A 19,614-nucleotide genomic window follows, 5' to 3' on the forward strand; every position below is an offset into this window, starting at 1 on the left:
AGCTAAAACGGGTGAGTAACATTCTGTCCCACGTATTATCATCCATTACAGATACACACCAAGGTAATAGTGCTGCGGAGCACAGCATACTCCCTTAACCCCCCCACCCCATGCCAAGCCTATATTTGGCTATTTGGGGTAGTTTGTGTTTAGGCTCCATAACCTTTTGTCCACATAAATGGTCCATGCCAAATTTGCGTTCTTTTTCCCAGCATCCTCGGGTTTCTAAAGGTACCCATGGTTTGTGGATTCCGCAGAAGGGGCCCGAGAAATTAGCCAAAATACAGCTACATTTTGTTTTGGGGGGGGAGGGGGGGTGGAAATATTGCTGCAGAAGAAAGTGTCTGGTTTTTGTTCCTGCAAATTTGTTTCAACAAAGGGTTTGTGGTGTTAAAATCACCCTCTTCCCAGTTTTCAGGAACAGGCAATGTTTGTCAGAAACCCACTTTTGTCAACACAGTTTTGGCATTCTACTGGGACACATACCATTTTTCCTATTTTGTTGTGCTTTCAACCTCCTTCCAGTTAGTGGTAGAAATGGGTGTGAAACCTATGGTGGATCCTGGAAAGCTACACATTTCTGAAAAGTAGACACAATTCTAAATGCAGCAACGGGTCATTTATCTAGCAACTTTAAGATTTTCCTTTAAAAAGTAACAGTTGAAATACAACAAGATTGAAATTGCGTTGAATAAACAGCCATTTGTGCAAACGTTTTCACCTGTAACTTCTTCTAACAATGGCAGATTTTCTAAAGCAGTATACCGTTACATCTGCTGGACCATTCTGGTTGCTGGGATATATAGGGCTTGCAGGTTCACCAAGAACCTGGGGTACCCAGAGCCAATGACTGAGCTGCATCTTGCGATGGTTTATCATTGTCTACCGGGTATACAGCAATTCATTTGGTAAATAATAAAGAGTGAAAAATAGGTATCAAGAAACTTCTGTATTTCCGAAATGGGAACAAGATATGGCGTTCAGAAGAGTGACTATTTGCACATCCTAGCATGTGAATTAGAGGGCATTTTTCAAAATGATTTCTTTATTACACACTGTCTTACATTTGGAAGGCACAAATGCAGAGAACGCCAATTGGTAATAACACTTGCTCTACTATTCTTTGGTCCCATACGTCTCTCGATAAAAATGGGTCCTCACTTGTGTGAGTAGGCCTAGTGCCTGCAAAAGAAATGGCCCAAAATGCAACGTTTTTCCACTGAAAACTGACCCTTTTTTGTAGTGTGCCTAGCTATGGATTTTGGGCCATAGGTCAGTCGGCACCTAGCAAACTTGTACATTTTTGAAAACTAGACACCCAGGGAAGTCCAGGATGGGTTGACTTGTGTGGCTCTCACCAGGTTCTGGTACCCAGAATCCCTTGCAAACCTCAAAATGTGTATAAAAAACACATTTTCCTCTTATTTCTGTGATGGAAAGTTCTGGAATCTGAGGGGAGCCACAAACATCCTTCCACCCAGCATTTCCCCAGGTCTTCCGATAAAAATGGTATCTCACTTGTGTGGTAGGCCTAGTTCCTACGACAGGAAACTGCCCAAAACCCAACCAGGACACATCACATTTTTCCACTGAAAACTGATCCTTTTTTTGCAATGTGCCTAGCTGTGGATTTTGGGCCCTAGCTGAGCCGGCACCTAGGGAAACCTGTACATGTTTGAAAGTTAGACACCCAGGGAAATCCAGGATGGGGTGACTTGTGTGGCTCTCACCATGTTATGTTACCCAGAATCCCTTGCAAAGCTCAACATTTGTTTAAAAAAACAAATTTTTCTCACATTTCTGTGATGGACAGTTCTGGACTCTGGGAGGAGCCACAACTTCCTTTTACCACCCAGCATTTACCCAAGTCTCCCAATAAAAATGGTACCTCACTGGTGTGGATAGGCCTAGTGCTCTCAACGGGAACCTGCCCAAAACATATTGTGAAGACATAAAAATTATCTGTCACAAAACGACCTGGTTTCACAAGGGGTTTACCTACGGTTTTGGTTCTGGGCTCGGCGGCCTTCAAGGGAAACCTACCAAACCCAGACATTTCTGAAAACTAGACACCCAGGGGAGTCCAGGGAGGTGTGGCTTGTATGGATCCCCCAACATCCATGCAACAGACCAGGGAGAAACCCTGGGTGGTAGAAACCTTGTGCCTGCCAGGTGATCCCACAATTTTCCCACACAGAAATGTGAGTAAAATATGATTGTTTTAGCTTCGTTTGAAGTTTGCTGGGGATTCTGGGTAAGAAAACGTTGAGGGATCCACACAAGCCACACCTTCCTGTACTTCCCCGAGTGCCTAGTTCTCAGAAGTACTCTCTCTGACGCATAGTATCAGAAAACGTCAAATATAATTATATGTTTGTGCAAGGAGCTGTCCAAAGGTCAGAACACAAACCCATAATTATTCAAATAATAATAATTTACAGGTCTAAATACTTCAAAACTGATGTACAGATAAGGATATTCAGGCCTTTCTCACAAGAGAGGCAGTCCTTGATGATTTCCCTGTTAAAAGAGGCAGGTGGGTTAATCCAAATTGAGCACCACAGGAGCAGGGCTGCCAGTTTAATTGAATCTTCCAAGTAATCTACCCCAAAGGTGGGGCACGCAGGTGACACCCGCAATCGTCTTCTAACCACCTCAAAAGGATTGGTGTTGATAAATGAATGAATAGCAAGATTTCTAGACTGCACAACTACTCCGAGGAGTATCCCGGCGCTGAGTGGAATGTAAGAGAGCAACAGCTATCGAAACTAGAGAGTGACAAACCAGGTCTTGAGTTGCTTTCTTAAAGGCCTCTCACTTTCTATTTGGCATAATTCCGCAGGAAGTCTGTTCCAGGTTTGTGGGCTCAGAAGGGTGAAGGATCTGCCTCTTGTTTTTGCCAGCCTGACCCTTCGTATTTTAGCCAGATGGCCTGGGAAGAGCACAGACTTCTAAGGAGAGTGTAGTGTTGAATCCTGGAAGACAGGTACTCAGGGCCGGAGTGATGCAAAGCTCTGGGCATAAGAATCAGATCCTAGAACAGGATCCTTTTTTAACTGGGAGCCAATGCAGATTCTTCAGGTGTAACAAGACTGAAGCTTGTCTAGGTAGCCTGAGGACCAAACAGGCCTCTGTGTTCTGGACCATTTGTAGGTTCATCAACAAATATAGGAGTAGGCTTGCATAAAGGGCATTGGTGTAGTCCAGCATGGACACTATCAAGGCCAGGATCACTGTTCTCGCAGGCAAGGAGAGGATCTGGAAGAATTTTTCAGCAGTTCCCATAAGACCAAAACACGTGCCGACTACCGTGTTGATTTGGTTTTGTAGTGTCTACTGTGTGTCAAACTTGACACCAACGTTTTTTGCTGCGTCAGCTTGAATGTTGGGTGGGGGGCCCCCTGGTAAATGAGCTTGCAGGTTGAGAGTGAAGTTATGGCCAAAGCTGATAACCTCTGTCTTGTCAGTGTTGCATTTGAGTTGGTTAGTACTCGTCCACTGCAATACAGCTGATAGACAGGGTTTAATGGCATCCTGGACAATTGGTGCACCTTCTTTAAATGAAAACAGCAGTTGATTGTCATTGGCTTAGGAGATTATCTTGGCCCCAAAAGACTCGACCAATGCCACTCGAGGGGTCATATAGATGTTATATACGGTTGGGCTACTACTAAGATATTATGGTAAGTTGGGGTTCTCGAAAGTAGGACTGCATCATCCGCATATAATAAGACAGGAACGTGTTTCCTGCCAACAGAGGGGGCATCAAAATCTTTGCTAGACAGGGCACCGCCTAGGCCATTAATATATAATAAAAACAAGGGGGCTAGGACGCTCCCCTGGCATACCCATTTCCCCAGTCTAAAGCACTCTGTACGGTCACCTGTAGGGCCAAACCAGACAGACGCAGATTGTTCATAATGCAATTCTCTCAGGAACTGGGCCAGATCACCCTCCACTCCTAGGCTGGTCAGAATCTCCCTTAAGTTGGACCAAACCACCTTGATGAAGGCACAGGATAGGTCAATGAAGGTCAGGCAGATGGAGCCCTTCTAAGCAACAGTATATTTGCTTATCAACAGGTGTAAGGTCATACATTGCTCCATCGTACCAAATCCCTCACGGAACCCATACTGCACCTCCGGCATATTGTCAGATTCCCTGGCCCAGACCAGAAGTGTTTCCAGGACAACTCTCTCCACCAGCTTAACTGCCGAACCCAGTAAGGATATTGGGCGGTAGCACCCCAGGGATTGAGGGTTGCCCTTTTTAAAGATAGGCACAATGACAGCAGATCGCCATGTTTGAGGAATGCCCGTCTTACTAATGGCATTAAAACAACTGCACAACAAGGGATCCCATTAGTCCGGGGATGATTTATACAAGTCTGTGAGTACCCTGTCCGGTCCTTGACCTTATTAAGGGGACTTTTGGTGATCACTTCCCTGAAAGGGGAGCCAGCTCCTCCTCAGCAGGCTGGGTTAAGGTCTCAACGCTGTAGACCACTTTAAAGTGGTTGACCCTGGCTTCTTGGCAAATTGTGGCTAACTTCTCTAAAGGAATTAAGTCAATATCGGTACAGATGTTAATTCCTAAATATCTCACTTTGTCCATTGCCTTGGAGCTACCTTCTATCCTCCCCCTCCTAGATTCCATGACATCACTTTTGTTTTATCCCTATTGAAAGTATAGCCAGCGAGAGATACAGAATTGTCAGCAATTTGTGTTCAAAGTTGGGGATAGCGAATTCAGGACATTTAGTGAACAACAACAAAACATCCGCATATAGTGCTACCTTCTTACACACCCATAACCCTTCAAAAGGAGGTATGGTTTCATCTGCTCTAAATTTCTCGGCTAGAAGTTCAATATATGGATCAAAGAGATTTGGCAAAAGAGGGCAGCCCTGTAGGGTACCTCTTCTTATTGGGATGTTTTGGGTCAGACAGGTATTCACCCAGATTCGAGACGTGGGGTTATTATACAAGGTCTTTAAAGTGTCAATAAACAAGGGTGGGATGCCAAGAGTTCCTAGACACATCCACATATATTCTCTGCATACTTGATCAATTGCCCCGCCTGCATCTGTGGCCACTTCTGCCAAAGACAAGGCTGAGAAACTGCTATATCAATAATACCAATAACCAGATGGGTCAACACCCCCAACTGCCTACCTGGTATGAATAATTTCCGGTCACCATTATCTAACTTCCCAACAACCCCAAAAGCCTCCTTGTTAGTATCCCTGCAAGCATTTTATAGTCAAGATTAAACAGTGAGATAGAACTGTAAGAATCACACTTAAGAGGGCTTTTATGGGGTTTTAATATGACCACTATGTTTGCCTCACCCCAAGAGGCAGGTGGAATCTGGTCACCTATCACAATACAATTAAATAGCTCCTTCCAAATGCTCTACCAACAATTTATACACTTCATCAGGGATACCATTTGGCCCCACAGGCTTTCCCCTGGCTGTATTTGTGGTTGCTGCTGCACTTTCCTCATCTGAGCTCTCTCAGGATAGAACTTCCTAATCCTCTGATTCCAGTGACTCTGAACCCATGCACAGCTAATTACCCCACATAATTCATCACTCACAACAGCTTTTGTGACATCATTGATAATATCACTGCAACTAAGTGATGGCAATTAAGTTATTGATGAGAAAACTGTGCATGGCAAGGGCACAAGTTATAGTTACTCGAGGTAACTATAACTGGTGAATTTCAGTGGGTTTTTGTAGTTTAAAACATTACAATGTTACTGAAATTCTTAACCCACGATATGGAGTGGTGCACCACCTGATGTGTAAACAAAGTTGTTTTTCAAAAAGTTTTATAGTCTTGCTTAGATTTTCTCAAACAGTCTTTTATTTGCAAAAAATCCAATTTCAGGAAATTGTCAGCCAACGCATTTCATTCATAACAATGAACTTCTTCAGGGCATGAGATTATGTGGCGTCTTGTATAAAATTAGGCATGTACTGTGGGCTGCGTGGGCCTCCTTGATAAGGGCTCGCAATCTGTAGGACACGGTATCTGCAGCCTTCTGCTCCGTCCAGTGATACCCACGCAGCCCGAAGTACACGCCTAATTTTATACAAGACGCCACATAATCTCATGCCCTGAAGAAGTTCATTGTTATGAATGAAACGCGTTGGCTGACAATTTCCTGAAATTTGATTTTTTGCAAATAAAAGACTGTTTGAGAAAATCTAAGAAAGACTATAAGACTTTTTGAAAAACAACTTTGTCTACACATCAGGTGGTGCACCACTCCATATCGTGGGTTCAGCATTCCTCTGCGTTGCAGTTAGCACCAAACAACGGCAGGTGCTGGAGTGGTCAATGCACACCCAATCTGAATAACTGTTGATCTCAACACAAAGGGTACTCAGCAGGAAAGTGCGGTCACCTTGTCCGCCGTTGTCCGTCACTGTACTCTGATTGTTACTGAAATTCTTAATTAACTATAAAGTTACTTTAACCCTTGGGTTTTTCAGTAAATTTGTGGAGCTTTTTAAGGTAAAGTAATATTTAATTACCATACGTAAAGTCAACCCCCACCGTGCATGGCCTTTGACATCCAACCCATTGGCGGAGTACCCCTCCCGAAGCCACTTTGGGGCCTGGGGACCCCATTCCCCATTCCTTTTTTTTAAAGGGGGGGCATGCGGCCCCCATTGCCAACCCAGTAGTGGTCCCGGTAACCTCATTCCCAGGGCTAAAACATATGCCCCCCTCCTGAGCCAATAGTGGTCCAGGGATCCCATCCTGCAGAGCCAAAACATATCTGTTGAGAGGATGGGGACACGTGGCCCCTCTCCCCGAGCCTTAATAGGCCCCAGGGACCCCATTACCTAGGGCCAACTTGTTAGAAAAGGGGAGGGCCATGCATGGGGCTTAATAGGCCCTGGGACTCCATCTGGGGCCTCACTTAACTTCCAGAGAGGGGAGTGCACTGACCCCCTTCCTGAGCCCTAATGGGCACCGAAACCCCATCACCTGGGGCCATACTTTATAGCAGGCGCAATGTGACCCCTCTTCCCGAGCGTTAGTAGGCTCTGAGGACCCCCACCCCAGGGTCGAAATCTATTTATATGGGTAGGGGAGCACGAAGTCCCTCTCCCCAAGCCCTAATTGGCCCGGGGACCCCATACCACAGGGCGGGATATCATTATTAATGGGAGGGGCAAATGGATATTGAAGAAACATTTAAAAATTAATCTGTTGACTCACCTGTTATTGTAAAATGCTCATGATGTATAGGAATGAATACCATGAATACTTACCATGCAATGTAATAACTGCTGATGTGATCCCTCAAAAATGAAGATAGCACACCTTTCTCATCTGAAACAGGAGTGTGATATTAACTTCTTAACTAAAGAAACTTGAAAATTCTCCTAAATTGCTTTTTGAGCTCTGAATGGTAACCTAAGATTGTGCTGCATGCATTGCATTTTTGAACATTTTATCACCTTTTCTGTACATTCACTAATGAAGGTGTGGGTTTGAACAAGTTTCTTAAATGTGCAATGGTGGTACCTGAACAGTGGTTCTCAAGAAACATGACCTCCAAACCTCCATTAAGAGGGGTATTTTTGTAGCCTTTCAAGTATAATATGTACAGCTTTTACATCCTATAGAAAATTAGTGTAGAGGTGGTCAAATCTAACAAATATATTTTTTGGAACTCTATGTGTAGATTGTTTAACAAATACATGTTGGGTAAACTATGGTTTTGGCTATGTTGTGATTAGCCAAACTCCACAATTTTAAACAGACCTTCATTCCAGGTTCCTATATTTGACTTTATTGGGATCACTATTAAACTGCCTGCATTATCTTTTTAAGAAAAACATGAACCTGAACATGGTGGTTGGTATTTACTGATAATCATTTGAAGAGCCAACCAGAACCCGTTCTGCATTGTGATTTGAAGTTGTAGGTTGCCACAGATAGCAATACATTTCTGGGCATAGATCGTCAATCGCAAATAAATATGAGTTCTAAGAATGTGTTTGGAACCATACTCAAGTACAGACTGAAGCCTGTGACTACTGTTGTTTGTTAGCCTGTGTGTGATTTTGTGTAGTTTACGGGCTTTGAAAGCAATGAATCTGGTTGCCAACAACAATTAAGTAATATGTTAGCATCCTGGCTGGATAGTGCCTGAGTAAGGGACCCTCATAACAATTTCCCCAGGCAATGCCTCGACGTAAATCTTTCAGAAGGTATCCCGCCAAATGTAGGGATGGTACAACCAGGGATCAAAAATTAAACCGCTCGAAGGTCATGTTCTTCATGAGCCATACTAATTTATAAATGATCATCCTACTACTACTACTACTACTACTACTACTACTAGTAATACAATATTAACAACAACATTAAAATAATGTTATTAGTATTATTATAATTTTTTGTTTGAATAGTAGTAGTATTAATAGAAATAAATTAGCATCAATATTGTCAACATTAGTAGGTATTATCTCTATTATTATAATTATTAAACCTTTTTACATCACTCTTTTTACTGCAGACTACTGACTCTGGCCTTGAAGTACTGCAAATAACAGCTGTTCATCAGTGTTAAAGGATTTGGGGGCATATTATCAAGGACGGTGTTAAAAATTATCGCCGGTTTAGCAGCAGAAAACTGCAGCTAAAGCGGCGATAATGGGCTTGATAATATGCCCTTGAGAATTCCAATAGAAGTCCATGTTCTGGTGTCGACATGGGCTTCTATTGGAATTCTCCAGGGCATATTATCAAGCCCATTATCGCCGCTTTAGCGGCTTTTTTCTGCCGCTAAACCGGCGATAATTTTAACGCCGTCCTTGATAATATGCCCCCACATTCGGTATAATGTAACAATGCACATGCGATCAACATAAGCCACGAAAACCCTTGATGTGATAGGCTTTTCTTCAGAAACCTTTTCGGGATTGTATCTTCTCTTTTTAGCTCCCAGAGAGTGTCGAACAGTCTGGTTCAACTCCGACCACCCCAGCAAGGACAAGGCAGGAGACAACGAGACACTCGCTCACGTCAGAAACAAGTACCCGGGGCAGATGTGCGAAGCACCGACTAGCATTGAAGCATCAACATGGTCCGGCTTGTTACCATACCTGACCAAAGACGTCATCGAGTAGTAATTATTTTCATTTTCCATTGTGCATGCTTGTTATCTTGTATGAAAGTAGTATGTGGTGGAAAGAACAAAAGAGCTCTCAAGGGGCTTTGGCTTAAGTAGCTACTCATTCTTACTGCCTTTGACCTGCAGTCTCCATATTCTACAAAGCTCCCCTCTCAGCACAAAAAAGAGCCACCCCACCAACGCAGGCTTTTATTAGACATCAACCCACCAAAATGCTGGGGTAAGTGAAGTGATAACACACTGCCTCCAATCACTCCTCTGTTTTTTGTAACATATTTTTATTGGCATTTTTCATATTTGCACATTTACAAGTGGAATCATAGCATCCCACTGTACTGTAAGTTACATTACAGAGTTGTGTCCGGTTTGTATAATCCAGTCTTCCGGCCCCTCTTTGAATTTTTTTCCCTGGCACCAAATCTAACCTTTAGGAGTTGTCGCTTCTGTGTCATCAGCGGTCTTATCATGCCGTGTTGTGTGCCAAACCTCTATATGGTCTTACTTCCTATGACATACATCTCAGAATGAACATATCTGTGCTCATTTGATGGTACTATTTACTCTGAATGGGAGCCTCAATGGGGGTGTTCTCCAATCATGCCTTTATATCAGAATTTGATATTAAAAGAGAAACATAGGGAAATTAATCCACAAACTCAAACTTTTAACAAACCCATGCATGGTGTCTTGATGCCCCACTGGATCTATGTCTATCTAAGTCGTGGTGCAGGAAATACCGGGCAAGAAAAGGGGGGAGGGGGAGTGTGGGGGAAAAGGGAGGAGACGGGGGGAAATGGGGACCGGGGAACAAAGCAGCCGACAGCGGGACCGTATTGCATTTGGTTCGCAGCTCCCTGCTCTCGTTACAACAAGGTCGACTATTAGGCTTACCCAAGTGTTGGTCACTCGTGCTTCCTCCCTAGTGTCCCAGCCCCATGGCCTCTATTCTGGGTGACCACTGTGGTTATTGCATGATCCTGTCTCCTATTTGTAAATGGGGGGAGTGGGGTCGCCATCTCGACGGCTCACCTACATTCAGTTGTTATTAGTCACTTGTCTGTAGCATATCCCAGTGTTGATCCCCAGAATCATCGTCTCTCACAAGGTGTTCCCAGGTATCTAGCATCTCCCTTCACTGCTTTAAAATGGGGCGCCGCCTCAGACACCTCGTGTCTTCCTTGATCAGTGCCCTTCTGTCTGCATCTCGTCTCCAGTCCTCGATTTTTGGGGCCACTATGGACTTCCAGGCCATAGCCAATCTACTCATGTCAAAACATAAGACCAAATCTAAAAATCTGTTCCCAACTTTTCGCTTGAGAGGGTGTGGGAAGAGCCCCAGCAAGCAAACCTCGATGTTGGGCGAGAGTATGCGTCCTAAAGTCTTGTGCTTTGCACTTATCACTGCTTCCCAGTATGGTTTCAGGTCCGGGCATGCCCATGTCATGTGGATAAAGTCAGAATCTTTGCCATTACACCTTGGGCATCCCCGAGTTTCTCCACTGTATACCATTCTTATCCTACGAGGTGTCATGTCAGTGATGTGTAAGAAGTTAAATCGTGTATACTTCAATCTGGTGTTTCGGGATACTGTTCTGTGATGAATAAGCACTTTGCTCCATTCAGAGTCAGACAACTCTCTGTTTAAAGCTGCCTCCCAACGTCTACGCAAGCTTGTCAGGGAGTGACGAGATGTCTCAGATATCGAGCTGCATAGCCACTTTACTAGGTGTAAAGCTGTACCAAAGGTTAAAACGGAGTGTAACACTGGGTGTGTCTTAGGTTCTTCCCTACACCCCCCCCCCACACACAGACCCTGGAATGTGTGCAACAGTGCCTCATATCGGAGGAACAGACCTAGCGGGAGGTCTGCATCAGTCATTGTCATCTAAAGGTGCAAGTGTGCCCTGGTGGTAAATATCTCCTACAGTGGTTTAACCCACATCAGTCCAGGCCTTCAGTTTGTCAGCTAAGAATATGGAGAGTGGGTTTCCGTGTGGAAGTCCAATCAATGACAGTATTGGGGAATATAATGGCATGTCTGCCATCTTGACCACCCCTCTATGCCAACACCTCAGGGCAGTCACTAATAGCGGTGTCTTGGTTGTGGCTTCTACTTTAGGGTTAAGCAACTTGGCCATAAGCCATGTTGAACCGGCCTCGCTCCCCGCCTGGTCTGCTGGTCTGTGTCCTCTAGCCGTATCCCTTCCAGCCACTGGGCAATCCACTGCAGCTGGAATGCCAAGAAATAATGTTCAAAATGTGGGGCTCTCTGTCCTCCCTCACTCATGGGGCATTGTAGAGTTGTCAGGGAGACTCTGCGCCTGCCCGTATCCCAGATGAGATCTCTCAGCAGGGAATCTAATTGACAAAACCAGATTCTTGGGACTGTAAGCAGGAGGTTTATAAAAAAATATTGGAGGCGTGGGAGCATGACCATTTTGGATAAAGAAATCACAGGTAAGTGCAATGAGCGCCAAAAGGCAACACAGGACCTAAGAGCTTGAAGCGCTCTTCCGAGGTTTCCTTTTTGGAGATCCTCCAGGTTGTGATGTATATGATTCCCTAGGTATCTAAAAGTGGCTTGGGCTCAATTGAGTTCTCCTTGGAGGTTCCGGGGTCAGGGAAGTGAAGGGTCGATTGGGAATACATATGTCTTACTTCGATTAACTTTTACACCAGACACCAGGTCGAATTGTCTTTAATAAGTCATGGGTTGTGGTAGTTTCCACCGTTGGTTCTTTCAGGTAAATTAATAAATCATCTGCATACAAGGAGATAATATGGTCCCTTCCTCGTATGTATATTCATATTTCCTCTCTGCCCCTTTGAAACATCACAGCTAGTGGTTCGATTGCTAGTGTGAACAAGAGCGGTGATAGGGGGCAACTCTGTCTAGTCCCCTGTGGGTTTCATATTGCTGGGAAACTGTCTTGCCTATCCAAACGCACCCATTGGTTCCATGTATAGCAGAGACATCCATTTTAACCCCATACCCATCTGACGCATCACCTGGGACAGCTAATCCCACCTCACTGTATCGAAGGCCTTTTCCAGGTCGATCAACAGGAGCGCCGCCTGCCAGAATGGCAGTATATCTGGGTGATATAATGCCGAGTACAATCTCCGCCGGTTGAGGGATGTATTCTGGGAGGGGATAAAACCATTTGGTCGGAATAAATCAGGGCAGACATTTGCGGAAGCAGGCGGAGCGCCATAATTTTACTAAGGATTTTTAGACCCAAAAAAAACCAGTGGGTGGCTTCTAGGGAATTAGTTTTAGGGAGGGGAACCACCATTGCATCCAGTAAGAAGTCTGGAAGCCTCCCGAGTTCTAAAACGTCCGCATACAATGCCACTAATCTGGGAACCAACATCGAGACATTTGCATGTTCCGTCACTGGTCCACCCATGGCCTCACTAGTCTGGGGGTCCAGCCTCCGGATCTGTAAGTCCCTCAGGAAGTCTCTCTGTACAGTCTGAGGGATAAGGGGCAGCACCCCATACAGGTTTCTGTAATACTCACAAAATAGGATATTTATTCCATCCGGTTCATGTACTATGCCTCCCTCTTCTCTCGTTACTCGCTTGATTGGGGACCCCGGGATTCTGGCCTTATCTCCTAGTCTGCCTGGCTTCCTCTTGCACTCTTATGTGGTATTCGTACCCCTTGCGTTTTCCAGTCAGTGCAGTCTGTCCTCTGGCGTCCATAGTTCTTCATGTATTTCCCTTTGCGCCCCATCTACTGATCCATGCAGTGTCCTCTCACTACAGTTTTAAATGAGTCCCATTCGAACAGCCTAGTGGAAGCTGACCGCGTATTATCTGCAAATTAATTGCCAATGGCTGTGTGAAGTGTTTCCCTGTAACATACATCCTCTAAAGCCTTTGGGTAGTTTCGCCATTGGAGGACTGATCTGATATTGTGCGCCGAGGTATTCAGCATGGGAGACCGCACCGCACAAAGTATGGGAACACAGAAAGGCATCTAGTTGTGTGTGTACTTAGTGCAGGGGTGAGTAAAAGGAGTAGTCTTTCATAGAGGGATGTTATATCCTCTAGTCCCCAGTGTGTCATCCAGTCTCTTAGCCCACTGGCATTACGCTGGGCTTGGGTTCCCGGCAGAGGAGGGGTCGGACGGTCCAACAGTACATCTGATATACAATTGAAGTCTCCCCCAAGGAGAGGGGTATGTCCCACTAAGTCAGCCAAGAGAGCCGACAGTTTGTGCAGGAAGGGGATCTGGTCTTGATTAGAGGCATATCTACTGTGAAGTGTTAACTCTCATCTCCACAGCGCCCATTTACCAGAACATAGCGGCCCTCTTTGTCAATGAGTGAAAATTGGGGTTCAAACGGGATTCCCGCCCTCACCCATATCAGTGCCCCCTTAGCAAATGCCAAAAAGGAAGTGATGATTGTCTGCCCTCTCCATCGCCTGCACAATGCCTCTATTTCGCTGTGTATGAGATGTGTTTCTTGCAGCATGTCTATCTGCACTCTGCGCCTGTGTAGGTATCTATGGACATTGTGTTGTTTGTTCGCTGATCTCAGCCCGCGGATGTTCCATGTCATGAACCTTAAAGTGGTATGCGGGTCTGTCATTTCCAATCAGGTATTATGGGTCACCTCCCCTAATCCCTCCCCGCCCAACCCACACCGGCCGAAAACAGGCTCTTATGCATGTAAAACGAGTAATTACAACATAAAACGTACAACTACCCCCAAATGTAACTCCCTGTCCCAAGAGCAACTGCCAACCGCCCAAACTGCAAATTAACCATCTCGACGAATTGGAAGTCCCGACCCGGTCTTGAGTCAGTCCTCCAATAGGGAGGGCCTGTTTGGTCCTGAAGTAGACTTACTCTTCAGGAACGGTCTGGCCAAGCCCATTTCTATCTACAGGCTCCTATGCTTTGGATGCCACCAGGATCCCTTACCGGGAAAGCAGGCGCCACCACTCTTAATTATCGGTACCTTATGATATCATCTTCTGTCCCAGGAGTAACGTCTGGCATTTGGATACTATCTGCTTGAGAGGACTCCGATCTGGATATTTCAGTTCCTCTTACTGACGGGGAGCCAGACTCTGTGATGTGCTCAGACCCCTTCATAATTGTTGCCACTGCTTGGAGGGCAGCCGCCCTTTCCTGTTTGGTTTGTGAGGGGGTGTTTTGTTTTGTAGGGCTTCTCCTGGTTTGTTTCCTGGGTCTTTTCCTCTTCTCTCTCCCTTTCTTGGTCCCTGCTGTGTCGTCTGATGGATGAACCCCTGCGTTATAGGCTTTGATCTAGTCTCAAGCTGCTGTCGGGTCTTTGCATAAATGAGCCCTACCATCTAGCATAATCCGCAGCCTAACAGGGAACATCAGGGAGTATTGCAGGCCTTCTTCTGTTAGCGCTCTCTTGATTTCAAAGAAGGAAGATCACTTTTTCTGTACCTCCACCGTGTAGTCTGGGAATATGGAGACCATGCTGTTATTGACTGTGAAGGGGCCCGTTGTTCTGGATTTGTGATGTAAAATGTCCCTGTCTTTGTAATGTAGGAGCCTTGTCATCACCAGGCATGGAGGGCGCCTTGGAGCCGGCGGTCTGGCCGGTACACTGTGTGGCCCTTCAAGCATGTAGAAGGGAGTGAGACCTTCTGGTGCAACAGCAGTCTTGAGCCAGTTTTCCAGATATGCTACCATGTCCATGGTTTCCACTCCCTACAGCAGCCCAACTAAATGAATGTTATTGCGCCTGTGTCTCCCTTCGGCCTCCTCCACTCTACGCTCCAGCGCACACACCCTGTCTGTAAGTTCAGCCACCTGGCGAGAGGTCGTTGTACAGGGCCAAGGTCTGCGAGAGTCGCCTCTGCAACCTGGACCTTCTCTGCTAATTTATGGTGCTCCGCTCTGAGTAGCCCAAGCACCACAGACAATATGCTGATGTCTTGGTGTAGTGTTGCTTTGGTGTCTTCAATGGCTTCTAGTATTTGAGTTAATTGCTGTTGTACTGGGCATGTGGGGGTTTCCGACCCATGCCGGTGCATTGCCAGGGTCTCTCCCATATCTACTGTGTTCTCTGTGGGCCTGGCTCTAGTTTTGGCCATTCTCACTGTGTATACTGTCCGACTTAGTCATGGGGTGCCTCAAACCCTTATGTGGGCAGTGAGGGTATATAATGGGGTCAATCAGTGAGTTCCCAGGGGAGAGGCTTGGATATTTGGCTGGCAAGTTAATGAGTTCCTCACCCAAACCCCAATAGGTTGCAAAGGCCCCCTCAGGGCAGCTGTGATGTTTGTTCTAATGGTTTTGCTGTGACCCCCCACTGTCTGTGTCGCCCTCCAGGGAAGATGTCTCTCAAATGATATGCATGCACCACTGATGAGTCACTCCCCTCTATGTGGGTGTGGCTGTAACGTACCCCTTCATAGCCCCACTTCTTTTACTTAATATAGCTCTGGATGTAGTTGTTACCCCCCAGTGCAGTCTCTCATCCTGAATCTCCAGTGTTCAGGGAATACCGAGGCTGAGCTGTGTCCTAGCTCCTGTTGCTGAAAATATGTTTTAGAGGTGCTGCTCCCCCGTGGTTGCACTTCACAACTGGAGCCCTAGGTTTTGCCAGCATTTTGAGTCCCATTCATCTCCCACTGCTGCTTCCTTGTGATCCCGCGGGGTACTTCGCTTACTGCGCCTGGAGAAACTCAATATTCTCACTGGCTCTTGGACATGGGAGCCTTCCCTGGGTCTTATCGGTCGGACTGCTGCCACTGCCCTACAGCCCCACTCCTAGTTGTAACCCACCGGGCCTCAGCTCCGTCTTGCGCTGGAGTCCACATCAGCTCAGTTTCGAGCTTTCTCTTTGCCTGGGCTCCGCTTTGGCACTCTCTGCTCCATCCGCGTCTCACGTCCCAGGTTGCTGCTGGAGTATACCCAGCTTTTCTTTCTCATGGGGCAGATGTGTGTTGATACGACTCCCTGCTCTTCCGAGACATCACGTTCTTGGCGTCCGAGCAGGGTTCGTTGGCTCCCTCACCTGCCAGGTGCGTGTTCGCTGTACAATCCACTCTGTGATGCCCTCTGCTCAGGTAGGTTACAGGCTTACAAGTTTACTGCGCCATCACGGCTGACGCGACGCTCCTTTCAGCTCCACTCCCCACTGTGGTATGACTGGAGTCTCGGTGTCTGTTTATCTGTGCCGCAGCGGTACAAAAGGGGGTGGTGATGGACGGAGCATCAGAACCAATCAAACACTAACACCCAGTCAACAGATCTGGGTTTGATCCATCACCGTTCTTTAGCCCACTCTGCCACCCCAGGTCAGACATGCCATATTCAAATCAGTCTGACCCTGTGCCTCATGGGAACAGTCCAGCCCAAACTGCCAAGCCATGCCTTCCCTGGACCGGAAACAAGCTTCCTAGGACCGGTTTCTGGCATTTCAGCCGTCTTCAGCCAGGCTTGCTTGAATCCAGTGACAAAGTGAGCAAGGGACTCACGTCTGAGCATACCCTGCCAACTTATGGCGAACAAAGCGGTACAAAAGGGGGTGGTGATGGACGGAGCATCAGAACCAATCAAACACTCACACCCAGTCAACAGATCTGGGTTTGATCCATCACCGTTCTTTAGCCCACTCTGCCACCCCAGGTCAGACATGGCCATAAGCAAATCAGTCTGACCCTGTGCCTCATGGGAACAGTCCAGCCCGAACTGCCAAGCCATGCCTTCCCTGGACCGGAAACAAGCTTCCTAGGACCGGTTTCTGGCATTTCAGACGTCTTCAGCCAGGCTTGCTTGAATCCAGTGGCAAAGTGAGCAAGGGACTCACGACTGAGCATACCCTGCCAACTTATGGCGAACAAAGCGGTACAAAAGGGGGTGGTGATGGACGGAGCATCAGAACCAATCAAACACTCACACCCAGTCAACAGGTACGGGTATGCTCAGACGTGAGTCCCGTGCTCTCCATGCCACTGGAATCAAGTTTTCCTGGCTGAAGAGGGGTGAAACCCCGAAACCAGTCCTAGGATGCTTGTTTCCAGTCCAGGGAGGACCTGGCTTGGCAGTTCGGGCTGGACTGTTCCCATGAGGCACAGGGTCAAGACTGATTTGCATATGGCTGGGTTCAAACTGGAATGGCATGGTGAGCAAAAAAACGATGGATTTAGGCCCAGATCTCTGTACTGGGGTGAATGTATGATATTGTTCTGCATTCTGTCCATCATTTGTTGTTTTTGCATTTGTCACCCCGAGTGGGACGGGTATGCTCAGACATGAGTCCCGTGCTCTCCATGCCACTGGAATCAAGCTATCCTGGCTGAAGAGGGGTGAAACCCCGAAACCGGTCCTAGGATGCTTGTTTCCAGTCCAGGGAGGACCTGGCTTGGCAGTGCGGGCTGGACTGTTCCCATGAGGCACAGGGTCAAGACTGATTTGCACATGGCTGGGTTCAAACTGGAATGGCATGGTGAGCAAAAAAACGATGGATTTAGGCCCAGATCTCTGTACTGGGGTGAATGTATGACATTGTTCTGCATTCTGTCCATCAATTTGGTGTTTTTGCATTTGTCACCCCGAGTGGGACGGGTATGCTCAGACGTGAGTCCTGTGCTCTCCATGCCACTGGAATAAAGCTATCCTGGCTGAAGAGGGGTGAAACCCCGAAACTGGTCCTAGGATGCTTGTTTCCAGTCCAGGGAGGACCTGGCTTGGCAGTTCGGGCTGGACTGTTCCCATGAGGCACAGGGTCAAGACTGATTTGCATATGGCTGGGTTCAAACTGGAATGGCATGGTGAGCAAAAAAACGATGGATTTAGGCCCAGATCTCTGTACTGGGGTGAATGTATGACATTGTTCTGCATTCTGTCCATCAATTGTTGTTTTTGCATTTGTCACCCCGAGTGGGACGGGTATGCTCAGACGTGAGTCCCATGCTCTCCATGCCACTGGAATCAAGCTATCCTGGCTGAAGAGGGGTGAAACCCCGAAACCGGTCCTAGGATGCTTGTTTCCAGTCCAGGGAGGACCTGGCTTGGCAGTTCGGGCTGGACTGTTCCCATGAGGCACAGGGTCAAGACTGATTTGCATATGGCTGGGTTCAAACTGGAATGGCATGGTGAGCAACAAAACGATGGATTTAGGCCCAGATCTCTGTACTGGGGTGAATGTATGACATTGTTCTGCATTCTGTCCATCAATTGTTGTTTTTGCATTTATCTGTGCCGCAGCGCCTGCTCCCTCATGTAAGTCATCTTGGGACAGCAATAACCAAGGCACAGGCTGGATTACGCAGGATAAGTGCAGCGATGGCACGGTGCAGGCTCACACGTCTGTCATCTTCAGCTGTTAACCTGCCTCCACTCACTCCTGATGACATTACACAGATGATACTCTCAGTGGCAGCTGGAATCTACGGGGAGCGGGCGTGGAAGCGTGCGCACAAATGTAAATATTTAAAAAACATACCTGAACGGACGTCCTCCGTTCCGGACTCTACTCAGGAACTGGATGCAGTGCCGCTACCAATCCTAGCGCTACTCTCATGTTGTGAGAATAGTGCCCTGATTGGATGGAGCGGCCTCACTCTCCACTCCCGGGGTCTTATGACAGCTAGGTTAGAGGCTTCAAGTGCATGTGTGGCTGGCCGTAGCAAAACGGGTGGCTAAATGGACATGCGCATTTTGAAAAGTGCACAATCTGCTCACCCTCCATCCTGCTGCTGTCGTTCAGCAGTGGCCCGGGCTCCATCCTGATGCTCCGTTCAGGACGGGAGGTTGAAAAATAAAATGGCAATGAATTACCCTTTATTTTTCATTTTTGGTTCAAGCGGGGCGACGCTCCTCCGCTCCAATGTAGGAGCTGCCCCCGGACAGTCTTTTCCCACTATTAGCATCCCAATAGTCTCCTATCGGGTGATGAGTATCTATGGAAATGGCAAGGAATTTTTCACAATTATTCTATTAAACTGGCAAAGTTTGAGTATGTCTAGACTTATTTAAATATTGTAGTTAGGTTCTTTTACGGTTTAAAAATGCAGTCAAATACATAATTGCCAAACATACTATTCTGATCAGAAAAGCCTGAATGAGTAAAAGTATCCACACTGGAATTATTAGAAATGGAGGTGGGGATTCTGACGTATATTTGGAGCCCCTTCCCTTCTGACACATACTCCCAGCCATGATATAAATGACAAAAGATGTTAGTGATGACCCATTACAGAGTAGATTACTGTCGCCCGCTCATTTTCTTCTGCTTAAAACAAAGCGCTGTTATCAGCATAATGCCGTAAGTCTGTCACCGCCCGGGATCACTTGAGGCCCCCCTAGGGGGGTCCGCCCCCAGTGTAAGACCCCGTTCTAAAGAAAGAATAAATGATTAAACATGCAGCATGTATGGCGATCACATACATTTTTTAAAATTCATTATAATGTTGCAGTACTTATCAATGAGGTATGGAAATATAACAA

The 19,614-nt window shown here is 46.6% G+C and overlaps 1 protein-coding gene across 4 annotated transcripts in view; it reads left to right on the plus strand.

Moving 5' to 3' along the window:
• LOC146868100 (mucin-5B-like) overlaps nt 1-19,614 on the plus strand; it is a 153,382-nt gene that overhangs the window by 99,370 nt on the left and 34,398 nt on the right. For 2 of the 4 annotated variants that reach the window (XM_085608932.1, XM_085608931.1), the window contains exon 9: nt 8,972-9,155. In XM_085608932.1, coding sequence (XP_085465058.1) covers nt 8,972-9,155 — 184 coding nt within the window. Of the gene's footprint in view, nt 1-8,971; nt 9,159-19,614 lie in introns of all 4 variants that reach the window. The other 2 variants (XM_085608930.1, XM_085608929.1) reach the window with 1 other exon arrangement.

This window comes from Triturus cristatus, chromosome 1_2, assembly GCF_964204655.1.
Source record: "Triturus cristatus chromosome 1_2, aTriCri1.1, whole genome shotgun sequence".
NCBI classification, from domain to species: Eukaryota; Metazoa; Chordata; class Amphibia; order Caudata; family Salamandridae; genus Triturus; species Triturus cristatus.